At 32.2% G+C, this 16,569-nt stretch overlaps 1 protein-coding gene across 1 annotated transcript; it reads left to right on the top strand.

The window, feature by feature from the left end:
* The first annotated feature begins 3,143 nt into the window (after nt 1-3,143).
* On the top strand, nt 3,144-5,357 carry LOC125838516 (receptor protein-tyrosine kinase CEPR1-like). The gene is made up of 2 exons (XM_049517564.1): nt 3,144-4,853; nt 4,940-5,357. Exons 1-2 carry the CDS (start codon nt 3,437-3,439, stop codon nt 5,272-5,274), a joined length of 1,752 nt encoding a protein of 583 aa, XP_049373521.1. The 5' UTR covers nt 3,144-3,436; the 3' UTR covers nt 5,275-5,357.
* The last annotated feature ends 11,212 nt before the right edge of the window (nt 5,358-16,569 follow it).

The following is a 16,569-nucleotide window of genomic DNA, read 5'->3' as shown; positions in this document are numbered from 1 at the left end:
ACTCTAAGATACGTTTAAACAACATGAAATCATCAATAACATGAGATCATGAGCCTTGAATCCATAATTCAATTCAAGGAAAGTTAAGAGTCAAGTCAAGAGAAGTTCATAGAGTTTTCCAAAGGTCTTTTACAAACGTTTTAACTTTATTTTAAGACTTGAGTTTTGAGTTGAGTAAAGAGTAATGATTGAAGTTCATTTCTTCAAAAGAGTATATGGGGACTATGTATTCCCAATGAGTAAAATGTTTTCACATTTAAACAAGAAATGAAATTTTGATTTCCAAAAGAGCCTTTGAGCTAGTTTTCATTAAAGAGTAAATGCTTTCACAATTAAGCAAGAGAGGAAGCTTTGTTTTCCAAGATAGCCTTTGAGCTAAGTTTTGAGCAATTATCTCAAACTAGAGAAAGAAGTATGTCTTTAAACATAAGAGCTAGTACATATTTTGGGAGTAGTATTGAGCACCGATATGAAGGAGAGTTCAAACAACTCCCAGCCCCCATAAATAGTGGCGGAGCCAGAAATTTCATCAAGGGTGTTCAATTGTTTTTTTTTAATAAATGAGTTGAATGTTATTTATTTAACCTAGTGATTCTACCATGAACGATCTAAACATTTGTCAGTATCAAATATAAACAATCGAGTTTTTCTTCTTCTTTTTGATGCATTGACTTTATATGATAAAAAAATATGATTATTGTTTTTAAAGTGAAATATTGATAGAACAAATGCATCTAGCTTTACGAAATATAAATCACACCAGCAGGAATTTTTTTCTTAAAAAGAAGAAGAAGATAAAATGCATGTATTGATTTTAGCTTTGGGTTTAAAGTTGTTAACATATATAAACACAATTTTTTTAATGTAAAATGTTGCCTTTTTTGTTTTCACCATTCGAAAGTACATTATATCCTAGATAAAAATTAGAAATACATGATTTTTAATATTCAAAATTAAAATAATTTATTCATATATGTTACTCTATATTATTAAAATTTTAATATTAATAATTAAGAAACTTGAGGAACATGATAATGGTGTGCGAGGTTGTGTTCTATATCAAATTAAAATTAAAACGGTTGTGTGCTCCATTGGATTCGAACCTGCGCACAAAGGGTGGAAATGAACAAGCTTTACCACTGTGCCACGGAAGAGTTTATGTTAAGGTTGTTCAACATTAATTATTTATCCCTTAAATACAGAATTTGACCTCTTTATATCGTTTAATTTTTCGGCGAAGGGTGGTCAGCTGACCACCCTTCGATGGCTGTAGCTCCGCCCCTGCCCATAAACCATGTAGCCACCATGGGTAGAAATGGGTCTTACTTTTTAGATGATTCCTTAGTGATTTTTAGCATAGACTAGTGGATCCACTTAGTCGTCAAGTTCTATACCCTCGGCAAGGTATAGGATGACCCTGGCAGCGTGAGGCAAAATGTTGTATCATCACAATAACTCTTAAATGATGGTTGTCGGTTAGTGAAATTCCCACATCAGTATTATTTTGTATTTTTATATACATTTGAGAGTTATATTGTATCCTTGCATACACATCAACATTACTATTGTATTTCTAAATACACAGAGTTGTTAGCCATGTTTTAAAAAGCTTTTTCTTTATATTGCATTTACATTATTGCTTTATATTGAAATGAGTTTAGTTCAATTCAGTTGAGTTGAGTTAAGACTAGGTTTGTTCTTTTAGTTTCTGTCAAGCTTATGTCTTGTTTTAGTATTCCCCTCGCATGCTCGTACATTCAATGTACTAATTCCATTTGACCTGCATCTTTTAATAATGCAGATACAAGTAACCAAAATCAGTATCCAGCGTATCGTTGATTATAGTTGAGCTCCAGAGTTGTTGGTGAGCCTCATTGCTTTCGGGATCCCTTTTATTGCTTTCAGTATTTAGTCCATTAGGATGTCGCCGTGGGTCTTGTCCCGACATCCATATAAGTTTTAGAGGCTTCATAGATAAGTAGTTAGATATGAGTTCATTAGTCTTGTATTTCAAATGTTTTTCTATGAGACTTGAGTAGTCATCTTGGCTAGTTTGAATGTTTCTTTAAAGACATTCTAAGTTTATTTTATACGTTCCTTATTTGAGACTATTTCTTGTGTTTAAGTCTTCCGCTGAGCAAGTAAGCCAGACCAAGGGTTCACTTTGGGCCAACAATGGTTCTCGAGTGCCAGTCCTGCCCAGGGTGTAGGCTCAGGGCGTGACAAACTTGGTATCAGAGCACATAGTTCAAGAGTCCTAGGGAGTCTATGAAGCCGTATCTGTAGAGTCCTAGTTATCGGTGTGAAGCGCGCCACATCTATAATTAGGAGGTTGCGACACTTAGGAAACTATCTCATTTCTTTCATACTCATTTCGTGCGATAAAGTGTATCTCTATAAAGTCTCTTTCTAACTCGTGTGTGCGAGTGTCTTTCAGATCATGCCTCCACGAAGAGCTGTCAGAGGTCGTCCGACTAGAAGAAATGTTGAACCACAGGAACAAGGGGTACCTAATGCACCATAAGTACAACCCTAAGGAGAAAACATTTGGAATATCAACCCAATTAACTTTGTTGTCCTCTATTAGTATAAAATTTATATAGGCCTAATGCATATAAAGAAAACATTTGGAATATCAACCCAATTAACTTAAAAAATAATAAAATAAACATGTCATCATATCATACAAAATGAAAAAGATTAAACAAAACAATATATTTTATATTTTATAATAGTTCTATTGCGTATCCTACTTTCTTATAAATTTATTCTTCAAATTATTGATGTGTCACATAAAATGATACAATCTATTCTATCAAAATATTTATTAAAGCAATAAAGTACGATAAACCAATGATTTACAACTCATAGTGAATGTTAATTGGCAGCTGGAGTTGATCAGAAGGAGACAACTAGTCAATGAATGTTGCTTCACACTAATTTATTAGGAAAGTACAGTGCAGCTTCCACCCTAAATAACGCAAAATTGAAGTTACTTCAAACAGAAATAACTACGTTGACTTCAAGTATGAGCTCTTTATTCTATTCATACTGACTTCACTATCACTACCAAATGAAAAGGAACACAATGGGAAGTATCAATGAAAAAATGCAAATGTTCTTCCTTATTTTTTCCGTCCTAATTAGTCCGTCATTCCAAGAAAGTTTACAATTGGAACAGTCCGTGTTGTTAAAATTGAAACAACACTGGAGCAATTCGGAGTTCCTCCAGTCATGGGATTTGAATTCTTCAGAATGCACTTGGTCAGGAGTTTCATGCATCGATGACAGGGTAGTGACACAACTACATCTTGGAGGAAAAAACATTACTGGAACAATTTCATCGACAATATGTGAGCTCAAGAACCTTACCTTCATTGATCTCTCCAACAACAATGTTTCAGGAATCATACCAGTAAGCCTGAAAGATTGCTCAATGTTACAACATTTGGACTTGTCCAATAATTCTTTGAGCGACCGGATTCCAGGTGAGTTGTTTGAGATGAAACAATTACTCAATTTATATCTTAATGGTAATATGTTGTCTGGTGAGATGCCAAAAGAAATATCATCATCCCAGCTGAAAAATCTTAATCTCTCTGAGAACTACCTGAACGGTTCGATACCAGAAGATATTGGTAACTTGAAAAATATTGTGAAATTGGACATGTCACATAATTCTTTAAGTGGTTCAATTACAAATCAGTTGTTTCAGTTGCATCATTTGCGTCACCTGTCGCTAAGTTCCAACTACTTGTCCGGTGTGATACCTGATGAAATGGACTTGTTTAGTTTATACGATATGGATCTTTCACATAACCAATTGACTGGTTCTATACCAAAGGGATTTCGGTATTTACCTGGACTACATGCTCTGGATTTGTCGTATAATCAGTTATCAGGAGATATTTCGCAAAGTATAGAACATCTTAGGCCTAGAAATACTTTAAGGCTTTGTTCCAACAAACTCTCAGGAAGAATTTCTGCTGAATTTGTGAAGTTAACATACGAAGAGAATTGCTTTGATGAGTCCAATCTTTGTTCTACATCCAACAACTTATCCATCCCCAGCCTACCAAGCTGCTCCTCCTCTGATGAGGTTCAAAAATCTTCGAGACCAAAACACTTGATTATCATTATTTCTGTTGTAGGAGTTGGGGTAGCTATACAGTTAACATGGATATTTTACATGGTCAGAAAGCATTGTTGGAAAACAAAGAAGCAGAATGTCAAAGATGACATGAAGTTCATTTCATTTCAGAAGTTGAAGGTGACTACAGAAGACATTTTGTCTAGCTTGAAAGACGAAAACATAATAGGAAATGGAGGATCAGGGAAGGTCTATCGAGTTGTGATTGATCAAACAGGCAATACTTATGCTGTTAAAAGCATAGGGCATGGAGAAAAATCAGGTAGAAGACACCAAAAGGAGTTCCTGGCAGAAGTTAGAACACTTGGTAGCATTCGACACAACAACATTGTCAAGCTCATGTGTTGCATCTCAAGTTTAGACAGAAAGCTTCTAGTCTATGAATACTTTGAGAAACAAAGCCTCGACAAATGGCTTCACGGAAGGAAAAGAGAAGCATCACCAGGTCAAAGTAGTACCCTGGCCCTGGATTGGCGAAAGAGACTAAATATAGCCATTGGTGCAGCTCAAGGACTATGCTATATGCACCATCATTGCACTCGAGCCATCATTCATAGAGACATTAAGTCCAGCAATATCCTTCTGGACTCAGAATTCAATGCAAAAATAGCAGATTTTGGACTAGCAAAAATACTATCCAGGCGGGATGACGATCCTGAGACAGCTTCTGCTATTGCTGGAACATTTGGTTACATTGCACCAGGTACATTACAGTTCAAACATGTATGAATATTCAATCTTTTAAAATCCAATTATAATATATCAAATTTTAATATTCGGTCCTGACAGAGTATGGCTCGACATTCAAAGTGAACGTAAAGATTGATATCTATAGCTATGGAGTGGTGTTATTAGAATTGACAACAGGGAGAGAACCCATTCTCAGGGATGAGCAAATGAATCTAGCACAATGGGCGCTACAGTGCTACAGAGAGGGGAATTCCATTCTCGAGGCCCTGGATAAAGAAGTGATGGAAACAAGTAATTTGGAACAAATGAGAAGTGTTTTTAAACTAGGAGTGATGTGTACAGGAGCATCACCATCTGGTAGGCCATCAATGAAGGAGGTTTGTTATGTTCTCCAAAGCTGCAGAGACTCTAATATTTGTGAGAAACAAACATAATTGTAAATAGAGATGATTAGAGTCTTTGATGATTTATGCAAATAGTATCTACTCATTTGTCAGGTACTGGCTTTGAAGATTATAAAAAAACTTTACGGTTCCTTGTGACTAATCCTATTTCGAGATTAAATCTGTCTGTATGACTAATTTACCAAAGTGATGTTATAAGATCTAAGAATATATGTATTGTTACCAATATTGATATTGATGATGGCTGGTTTGTTCTTGTTGACAAGTAACTTTGATCGCAAATCTTCATAATCAATTTCCCCATTAACTAAAGTGTTAATCGTTTCTAGCTCCATTCGATACAATCTTGCTGCTTTGAAAATCGAGTAATGTGAATATTTTGATGCATATAATATCCCACTAGGATGTAGCTCTCTTCTGCACAAATATATATTGTTCAAATGCATAGTGAAAGTGATAAAAGCACATACATCATTTAGACATCTCCGACTATATTAATGTTATGCTTAAATAAACTCGAAGCCCAAAAACTAGATCCGCCTCTGGAAATGAAACCTACCCAACCAAAAGGCCATGGAGATTTCCCTCAGTACCACCACTAGTAATGCATCCCCAATATTCATCTTTCTCTATTTCCCAGAGTTGAGCAAACCAATCTAAAACAGCTACTTCAAAATCTTTTGAATGGAAATCTGTAGGGCTTTGAGTGAAGGGATCTCCACAGTTGTTCAAGGAAAATTGCAAAAGTGGTGCTAAAATAGTTTGATGTTCGTAACACATGTTAATTGGATAACCTGTAAATTAAGAATAAAATTATAAGTATTTGATTGAATCAAAAGTGTTTATAAGTTATAAAATTAGTTAGGGATAACCAATGTATGCCTTTCAACTCATAAATACTTTGATAAACAAAGGAGTGAAATTGAGTTATGTAATCAATAAAATAGTTTAAATGAGTATCTTTTTGTTTTTTAAAAATTTAGCTTAAAATAAAATTTATTTCAACAAAATTTAATTAAAAAATTGTTTAAATTGATTGGGTGATTTTCTAAGTGAAATATCAATAATTGAGTGACTTTTGAGATATATAACAATGCTGAGTAACTTTCTAAGTAAAAAATCTATAGTTGAATGACTTTGAGTTAGAACACAAAATTGAGTGATTTTTCAAGATAAAAATCCTTAATTGAGTGGCTTTTAAACCTATTAGAGATTTTACCTCACTAATGTTTGTTTAATTTTGTTGAGTTAAAACTAAATATTTTTGTATGAAAAGACTTAACATATGCTTACCAATATGATACTTTTTCTGCTTGGACAATGTCTCCAAATATTGAGCCAAAATTATGTCCAGTTTTTGTGAAGATGTTTCATTTTCAATATTAGGTTCCACCACACTAAGACATAAATTCTTCCTTGATAGCGATGGTGTGTCGATATCACCTTTTGTTGAGACTGCCATTAAATCAAACTCCTATTTCATAACCAAAAAGAAGGAAAAAAGATTCAAACATATGCTTTATGATTTAATAAAATGATCAATAAATTAATTATGGTTAATAAATAATGAATTGGTCTTTGAACTTGAGACAGACATATAGTTATATACTTCTAAAAAAAATCTTGAAAAATTAAGCATATACATACCTTTCGAATTCCCATTCTTAGAGCTAAAGGGGTGTGTATAAGAACTTGTGGGAATCAAAATGGAGATGAAATTTTTGTGCTTGCTACTATCTTTTGGCTCCCTCCAATTATAACAATAATGTTTGCCTTCTTAACTTTTGTTTGGTAAATCTTGAATTTCATCACCATCATATTAGGACCGTTAAAGAAAATATCTCCACTTTTTTCATCATTAGGAGAGAAGAGCAGGGGCGGATCTAGTGAATCTAGAGGGTATTTATTCGAATTCATTCAATAAAAAATTATATTATATTATATATATATATATATATATATATATATATATATATATATATATATAAGGTAATTTTTATATATTTATGTATATATATAAATTCTTTAGTCCCCTAAACATAAAATAAGAATTTGACTCAGTAATTTAAAAGTTCAAAATTTCTCTTGAGATTCCAAATTTAAATTTGCAATATCATCTTGTACGAGGAGTTGGAAATGGACACTTGTCACTTGCCAAAGTTGTTGCATCCGATTGAGTGTTTCTGTAGTGGGTTCGTTTTTTGTCCAAAAAATAGTTAAGCAATTTGTAAGATTTGAATAAAATAAATAAATAAAAGATTTAACACTTATTTTAAGTCAAAGCAGTATACGTACTAATGGCTGTGAATTTAAAATTTTAAACTTATGGGTTCAAAAAAATAAGAGAGAAGTTGTTATTTGCAGTTTTGATGATTCGACAAACAGAGGAACCTTGTAAGGGGACCTGATCCTTTGCATCATTATTCGTACAATTGACAGCTGGAAAAAGTACACAAATTTGGTGAGGTTGGTGCACGGTCTCCGAGTGTGGAAGAAACCTCGGTTAATGGCAAGGCCTTGGAGGTTGTGTCTATTCTCAATAAGGACATCCTTCAATAGACACAACCTCAGTTTTTGCATCTCTGAAAATCTCTCAAGAACCAAAAGCAAAACCACTCCTTTCAAGAAGTATTCACCTGAAGAGCAACAGGGACAAGATAGAGCAGCTTGCGTCTTAGTTGTCTTAGGTTTTATTTCCGTGCTTATGTTGTAAATCTAATCCTGGGCTATAAAGGAATTAGATCATTTGTTTGTTCAAGTTATAAAGTCTAAATTAGTTGAGGTTAACTGATTTAGTGGGCAACATTGTTTGTTGCTTAGTCAAATCCTAAGTCATCTAGTGGTTAGTGGGCAACCGTACGTGTGTGTTGCTTAGTGAATTCTAAGTTACTTGAGTTGGGTAGTTTAGTGGGCAATAGTGATATTGCTTAGTTGCTCTATTTGTGGTGGGGTTACTACATTTAGGGGGAAGGGATTTTGAGGTAAATTCCTAGGTTGCAAGCTATTGTAATCTAAATCGTTGCTCTATTTGGAAGAAATGGAGTTTGGTTTGAAAAGCCTGTGAGGATAGGTCGTGGTTTTCACCGCCCTTGGAGCAAGGGGGTTTCCACGTAAAGTGCTTGTGTTGCTTTACTTACATTGCTTATTTATTGCTTGTGCCTGCATTATTGTTCTTACCATGTCAAGGGACCTGGTCCATTGACTCCTAGTGGACACCTATATTCTAACAGAAGCATTAAAAAACAATTTCAAACTTGGCGTGAAATATTAGTTTCGTCCTCGAACTATCAATAGACTTAAAAACACCCCTATCAAGAACTAAGCTTAAATACACTCCTCTCATTCCACACACAAAAATGTGTCATTCACGTGCTACATGTGGATTTTCTTTTACTAATGTGACATATATATAAAATTTTAAAAATAAAAATAGAGGAAATTTGTTATTTCTTTAATTTAATTTTAAAAAATTAACATAAAGAAATAAAAATTAGAGGGGTTTGGTTATAGTTCAGGGTCACCCCTCTCTTTCCGGCCAATTTTTTTCTCCAATCTCACAACATAACCCTTTAATTTCAAAGTGGTAATGATATTCTTTTCTTTATTTTGTTAGGATTTTATTTGCGTTTTTCTTACTGATGGGTTTTGTTTGCTGCCATATTTTGCTTATCTTGTTTAGCATCGTCTACAAGGTTAGTATCTTAAATTTCAATTTGAAATTTCCTAGGGTTTTGTTTGCTATCATATTTTACTCATCTTGTTTAGCATCGTCTACAAGGTTAGTATCTTAACGTTGCTGTGAGATCCACATCGACAAAAAATAGTTATGAATACAATAAGAGGAGAGAGAATACTTTGCCTATGAAATCAAACAACTAAAAGAGAGTGGAATTTTTTTTAGGTCAGTTTTAATGGAGAAGAAGTTAAATAGGAAGAAGAAGAGTTTTGTAGCAGTTGGAGAGTTCTGGCTGAAATCGTTCTTAAACTATTGCACAAACTTAAAGTACATCCTTCTACTGCAATAATGAACAAAACACATCCCTTATTTTCCCCAAAAATTGCATACTCATCCTTCTGTTAGTTTTTCTTCAACACACTAACGGTTACAACTTAAACATGTTCTAAGCATGGTGATTCTCCCACTCCCCCAAACTAAATCTGCCTATTTTGTCCTTTTTAATAATCTTCATTGGTTTCAACCTTTGAGATATATTTTTGGGACAAGGATCTGAAAAATACCCCAACTTTGGTCGGATTTGCTGTTGCGATACTAAACTTTCATAAAGACCTATTATCTCCCTAGACTATTTTAAAATATGGTATTAAATAGTCTAAGGAGATAATAGGTTCTCATGAAAGTTTAGGATATTTTTCATACCTTTATCCCTATATTTTTTCCTCATCGATTTTGGGAGTTATCTACTCCTATGACATATAGTACTCTTTTCGTCTCAATTTTACTTTAAATTTCGAGAAGTTAAACTTCATTATTTTAATCATGCATTTGAATATACCATCTTTAATATTTTTTAAGAGTAATTTACATATTTAGAAATTAATAAAAAGTATGGTACAAGAACTAATAATTTAAAATATTTTAAAAAAAACATAGGAATAAATTAGGATAAAGAAATTTCTACTTTAACTCTTGAATTTGAACTATGTCATATAAATTGAGATACGAAGAAATAACAATTTTATCATTCATATCTTCACCAAAACAAGTGTTATAAACTATTCAAATGTGTGTCAATGAAAGACAAATTTGGTTGTGCAGTCGTGCGCCAACTTTACCAAATTTGAAACAATGGAGAAACAGGTTATTGGCGCTTAGTGCAGTTTGAGATGGGGCACTGTAGCTCAAAATATAGTGTAGAGGATGATCGGAATTAGGAGATTTTGGGGGAAAGCCACATGCTTTGCGGTAGCCGGTAGCTAGTTAGTTTTTTGACAAAAATAAACAGAAGAATGAATATTGCAACTTTTTAGATAGATGAAGGATGGTTTTTGTTCAGTATAATAATATAAGGATGTATCCTAAGACTAGGCCATAGCTTAGGATGATTTTAGCCAAAAACTCGCCGTTGAAAACTAAAATTTGAGGGGAATTTTTTTTTTAAAAGAAAAAAGTCTGATGTAGCGTTTTTCTAACCTTTCACACACTAAAAAGAAAGTGCAATCACCTGTTATGTCATGTGACACAAAAAGGGTGTATTTGAGTTGGAAAGCTTGAAATCCTTGGAGATGGACTTATCTTGATGAAGAACCTTGTTAGGAAGTCTTATGCTTTGCTTTTCCTCGAAATTTTTGCCTTGAAGTTTGAGAGAAGGGAAGAGGGAATTCAGAGATGGAAATCCAACTGATTAGGGTCTTTTAGGAGTTAAGTAATCCATTTGGGATTTTCTAGGGGTAGAAGGACATAAATGACCCTTTTTAGTGATTTCTCATCGGCCAAAACGCGACTCATACCTTGCAAAATGCAACAATGTTTTGTTACAATTCATTGCACTACGTTATATTAGTAAAATGATCATAACTTTTACACAACTTAGATGGACAAATGGTCGGTGGCATTGAAAAGAAGACTCATAAATCTTTAATTGGATAGACAACGAGTCACCTAAATCCTCATATACTAAGAGGTGTGATCGTTTGAAGTTGTCTCAAGTAAAATCTTGATTCGAAACTCAATCGACTATGCTAAAGGATTCTTATGACTTTAATTCATCTCCAAATATCTTCTCACACTAAAGAAGTGGCTAATAACATCTATGCACAATTAAGAATCACCTTCTTTGTTCTCTTCCAACTTTTCCTCTTCATTTTTTTCTTCTTTTTTCTCTTCCTCTTCTGTTGTTCTTTCATTTTCTTTCCTTTTTCTGTGTTCTCTGTAGATACGTAATTTTTGACCAAACTTAAAATTTTACACCAATTTTAGAGCTGAAATATTTTTATAAATATAAATTAAACATTTTGACTTTTCTCTTATTTTTATTAAGTTTATTTTAAAAGATTTGAAAATAACAACATAGAATCACTTTTTAAGGTAAGTTTTATTGTCAATTGTTTAAAAAGAAATGGAAGATTACAAAAAATCTATATTTGAAATTAAGTTTTTATAAATAAGCTAGTATTATTTAATTGTTTATATATATATATATATATAGCTAGTTGACTTTTTCTTAGATTTTTATTAATTTTAAATAATTAGTTTATATGTTATTATAATTTGTAGTTAGTTATTATTCTTTTAAAAGTAGAGTAAAACTAAAATTAAAATAAAAAATAACCTAAATAATCTAACAAACCTACCCCACTCCTACTCCTATCCAAAACATACTACACGTACAAAACCAAAAAGGGAAAAGGAGAACAATTTTTTTTTAAAAAATAAATAAAAAAAGCTTTTGACTTATCTTCCAAAAATTAAAAAATAAATAAGAAAAGAAAATAAAACCATCATCAAGTTATACTCCCACTTTCTCTCAACTTCCCCACACTCCCACTCCCTCACGTTTTCCTCCACATTTCACACCCCACACAATACAACCCACTACCCCACACCTACACCTATCCTAACACATATATACTTACACCCACATACTACAAAAAAAGAAAAAAAAAGGGCATACATAGAGATATAGGCATTAATTAAAAAAGCAATACATACATTGTACTTTCTCACATTGTGATTGAAGATCTAGAAATCTGTTTTCGCGGTTTCAAGTTCGTGGCTCCTGATTATTTGTCCTTTCTTCTCGTTAACTAATTTTCACAAGAGGTAACATTTATTTGTATTTTATTTTTTGCATAATTTTATGTCATTATTGTGCAAGAATTAATTTCAATATATTGAAGTTGTTCAGATTTCGTATGTGTTTAATCTGTTAATATTATTAATGTTGTGTACTGAAATATATTCGAACATGCTATATGACATGTGAGTATTTCTTACATGCTTAAGAGTCCATTCCTCGCTCTTTTCCTTAATTAATTATCAGAGTTCTTATGTTTGTGTCTTACTAATTTGAATGAATTCTTTGTTTGATCGTATTTAGAAAAGTATTAAGTCATGTTTTATGCTATAATATGTGTGTTGTCTTGATATTTAGGGTTCTAACAAAAAATAATAATAATAAACTTGTTAGGATAAGGAGAAGAAACGAATTGAATTAAAATAGATAAAAAAGAAATTAAAACAAAATGTATTGTCAAAAGAAAAATATAAACAAAAAAAAGGAAATAAAACGTACGAATTTTTTTTTAAAATTAATTTTATTTAAGGAAAAGAGTAACATAAACTTTTAATAGAAAGTCAAACAAATATTATAAAAAGAAAACATGAAAAACAAGAAGAAAAATTACTTAATTATAAAAATTTAAGAAGAGAGAGAAGAAAAATAAAAAATAATAATCAGCAAACAACATACAGAGACAGAGAAGGATCAAAACAAAAAAAGAAAAAAAAAAGAGGAAAAACGTACTACACTCAAGAAAACAAAAAGAAAAGCTTTCCATTTTTATTTCATTAGCCTCTTGAAAATTCACCAACACATTCACATTCCTTTCCTTTCTCATTGTTATTTTCATATAAATACCATACATATACCACCACACACAACTATAAAATTTGTGGGTATTTTAATTGAGCTTCGGTTAAGATTTTGCGGTATCCACTTTACCTTACCTTTCTATTTATTTATTTATGGAATTTGATGTAATTTTATGACAAGTTCTTTTTATATTTTGTTTCCTTCATGAATTCGATTGGAATGATTAATGTGTTAGTTGTTATATCTCTATTTCATGAATAAGGTAGCTTTAATCGATGATTTTTTTTATTTGTTAGTTGTGATCTCTTAAAAATGAATGGTCGTAACATTGTTCTTGTCTTCATTTAGATAATAATGATAAAGTAGGTATAGTTAGGCTAAAATAAATAAATAAATAAATTATTGTTGTTTTATTTTATAAAAAAAATGAGTTTTATTTTTTACAATTCGTTGTTGTTTTGTTTGATCAGAATGTGTATGCCTAATTTTTTTTTTCATTAACTTTAAGATAAAAATAAAATATATAATATGTGTATGTCTAATTTAAGATTAAATAAATAATTAAAAAAATAAAAATAAATACAAAATAATCCAAAATTTTATATTGTATCCTAGGCATTTAGATTCATTTTACTTTATTTAGTTTTATGTATAAAGGAAAAATATTTGTTTTTTTTAATGACTAGATGAGTTTTAGAAATATATTAAAAAATATTTGTTTCGATTAAGAATGCGGTTGCGCATCTTTTTGGAGACAAAAAAAAATCAAGGATGCAGTGATGCACCTTGTCCAATAATATAATTAAATTTTATTAATCTAAAGTAGAGACTTATAAAAAAAATAGATTATTAGGTGTGATGCAAAGAAGATAGTTATGTCTCCAAATGTTAAGATCGAGAATGCAGTTATGTATCCGATTTAAGACTAATAAAAATTCAACAATTAAAAAATAAACAAACCATGGCGTACAGACACAAATTATCCAAAAACGTGTCAAGATAAGTATAAGTCAATAAAAGCGACCGTGCTAGAACCACGGGACTCAAGGGGTGCCTAATACCTTCCCCTCGGTCAACAGAATTCCTTATCCAAATTTCTGGTTCGCAGACCATTAAAAATTAGAGTCAACTTCCTTTTGATTAGGGGTAAAAATTAGGTGACTTGGAACACCAAAACTCAATTCCAAGTGGCAACTCTGAAATAAAATAATCCCTTTTCAAAATGTCACTTTAATTGGACAAACTCTATTTTTCAAACACCTCGTTTGGGGAAAATAGGGGTGTGACATTCTCTTCCAGGTTCTCCTTTTATTTTTCTTTCATCTTCTCCTCCTCTTGTTCTTTCTCTTTTTCTCTAGTTGTTATTTGTTCCTCTACATTTTCTTCTTCAACTTTCTTCTCTTCCTCTTCTGTTGTGTTCTCATTTTTTTTTTCTTATTCCTTCTTCTTTTCTACCACTTCACCCATTTCTATTTTCAGCAACAAGATCCTCATTGATCCTCATTGACTATTGTTAATGCAAGGTTCTCATCTTCATCAATTGTTGCCAAGTCTTCATCGACTCTTGGAGCGGCAAAGTCTTCATCGACTGCTGCAAAATGAATGACTAAGCCTTCATATAAATAAATTATTTTTAAAAAATAATATATAAATTAGTCTACATTTTTTTCTTGATCTTTTTGCGGTTCTCCTCAATTTCTCATCTCGTATAAAAGCAATAACTTCCACTATTGATTGCTTAAGGGATGCAACACACTCACACATATTATTATCTTTCTAATTACTTGGTATATTTTTCTATCCACTCAAAAAAATAGAATTCTCACAAGATTGGTTAGCATTGTGATCACCCAATAATTCATCCTCGTCGTTCTCTACTGCTGAAGTGAGGACGGCCATACCTTTCAATTGGGCCTTCAAGGAATCGATGGTCATGTCCTTCACTTCATCCATATATGACTTAAATGTTGTCATGTAATTCTGTTCCATCTCACGGACAGTAGGGCAAGGGGGGGGGGGGTAAGGTATGGGTGTACAATCTAAAAAAGAAGAATATAGATATTACACAATGTTCACTAATTTAAAAATATTGTTAGATAATAACATATAAATGTATATATTCATACTTCTTCATTTGTACTTAAATGGATCATCTTGAACTCTATTATGAATCTTTGATGTGTGACATCTGAGTAAACGGGGAAAGAGCAGTGGAGTATCCAAGGACTTTCGAGTATACTTTTCAAGATGTAGAAAAGCCTCATATATCCAAACCTGAAATCCATAGAACAACAAACAAATAAATAGAGTCAATAATGTACTACACAAATAAATAAAACTATATCATAAATCGAGTAAGTGGTTGATAATAAGTACCAAAAATGTCCAGAGAAAGTCGTACAAAGCATAAGATGCATTCTTCTTTTCATCATATATTCCCCCCTACTTCTTCAAATTAATACGATTCTTCAGATACGTTAATGTTAAATCAAAAGACTCTTTTCCCCATGGATAAATTTTGAAGAAATCCAAATCATTTGTCATCTTGATGTGGTTTGAATCCACAATCTCAGGCCGATCATGGCCAAGCAGCATCGCGTGGACGAACCAAACTAAAGAGCACTTCAACTTCTGCTTCTTATTTAATTTGTTACCCTTGATTGAACTCATCAACTTTGTACCAGTGATGTTCTTGTTCCTTGTCATCTTGAAATGAAAATTCTCACCTTTTCTAACGACTTTGGTCAGTTTTTATTCACGGGGGTATGCTGAGCAATTCAGTTTCATAATCAATGCAAATTTTCTTATGCCAAAACATGCAGGCTTATCATTCACACAAAATCAAATTTCATGTAATTTTTATCATTTTTCATACTTTGCAACAACATATAATGGACCATCTGTCCATTGAACTTAAAATAATTTGAAATATGCCTCAAGTGTCTAAAGCAAATACCCCTTAAATTCATTATAAAACTTTTGTTCAACCATAATTTTTCTAAAGTAACGATAAACAACCATCCTTGATCTTACAGAGATCTTTGCTGGAAACGATCTCATCTAACCACGTCGCTAGGTCATACAACTTCCCAGAGATATCTCTTGCACAAATGGACAAGGATATGGGATTATCCTCATCTAGACTAGTGTCTCTACTGCTCTCCTCGCTATCACTTTTCCCTTCACTAGATTTAATATTATCACTAGCATCAGCACTACTATCCTGATAGTTGTCAATCTTCATCATTGTTTCTGTTTCTGAATTAGACTCAGGTTCTTCGACTACAATTCTTTTCTTTTTAGAAGTTTTCAAAACTACTTCAGTATTTCTTTTCTTAATGCTAGAAGCAACATGAGCAGATGGTTTAGTATCCACTCGTCTGGTAGGCCATCAATGAAGGAGGTTTGCTATGTTCTCCAAAGCTGCAAAGACTAATATTTGAGAGAAAGAAACATAATTGTAAATAGAGATGATTAGAGTCTTTGATGATTTATGCAAATAGTATCTACTCATTTGTCAGGTACTGGCTTTGAAGATTATAAAAAAACTTCACGGTTCCTTGTGACTAATCCTATTTCGAGATTAAAATCTACATGATTTCTCCTCGATTTTTTATATTAAATCTGTCTGTATGACTCTCATTTTTTTCTGTTACCAAAGCATGTCTTCTACTTGTTTGCATCAGTAGTAATTTTACAGTTACATATGAACAGTATGCCTTACATTGTAAAAAGTTAATAAAATATTTCAAACAACATATACATGAAAATA

Source organism: Solanum verrucosum, unplaced genomic scaffold (genome assembly GCF_900185275.1).
Source record: "Solanum verrucosum unplaced genomic scaffold, falcon-dt-bn FXZP01000182.1, whole genome shotgun sequence".
In the NCBI taxonomy this organism is placed as follows: domain Eukaryota; kingdom Viridiplantae; phylum Streptophyta; class Magnoliopsida; order Solanales; family Solanaceae; genus Solanum; species Solanum verrucosum.
Note: the sequence above shows the minus strand (reverse complement) of the source record. Positions and strands in the feature narration are given on the sequence as shown.

Coding starts and splice junctions, on each gene's coding strand:
- LOC125838516 (XM_049517564.1), top strand. CDS start 3,437: ATGTTACAACATTTGGACTTGTCCAATAATTCTTTGAGCGACCGGATT. Junction 4,854..4,939: donor ATTTGGTTACATTGCACCAG/GTACATTACAGT, acceptor CGGTCCTGACAG/AGTATGGCTCGACATTCAAA.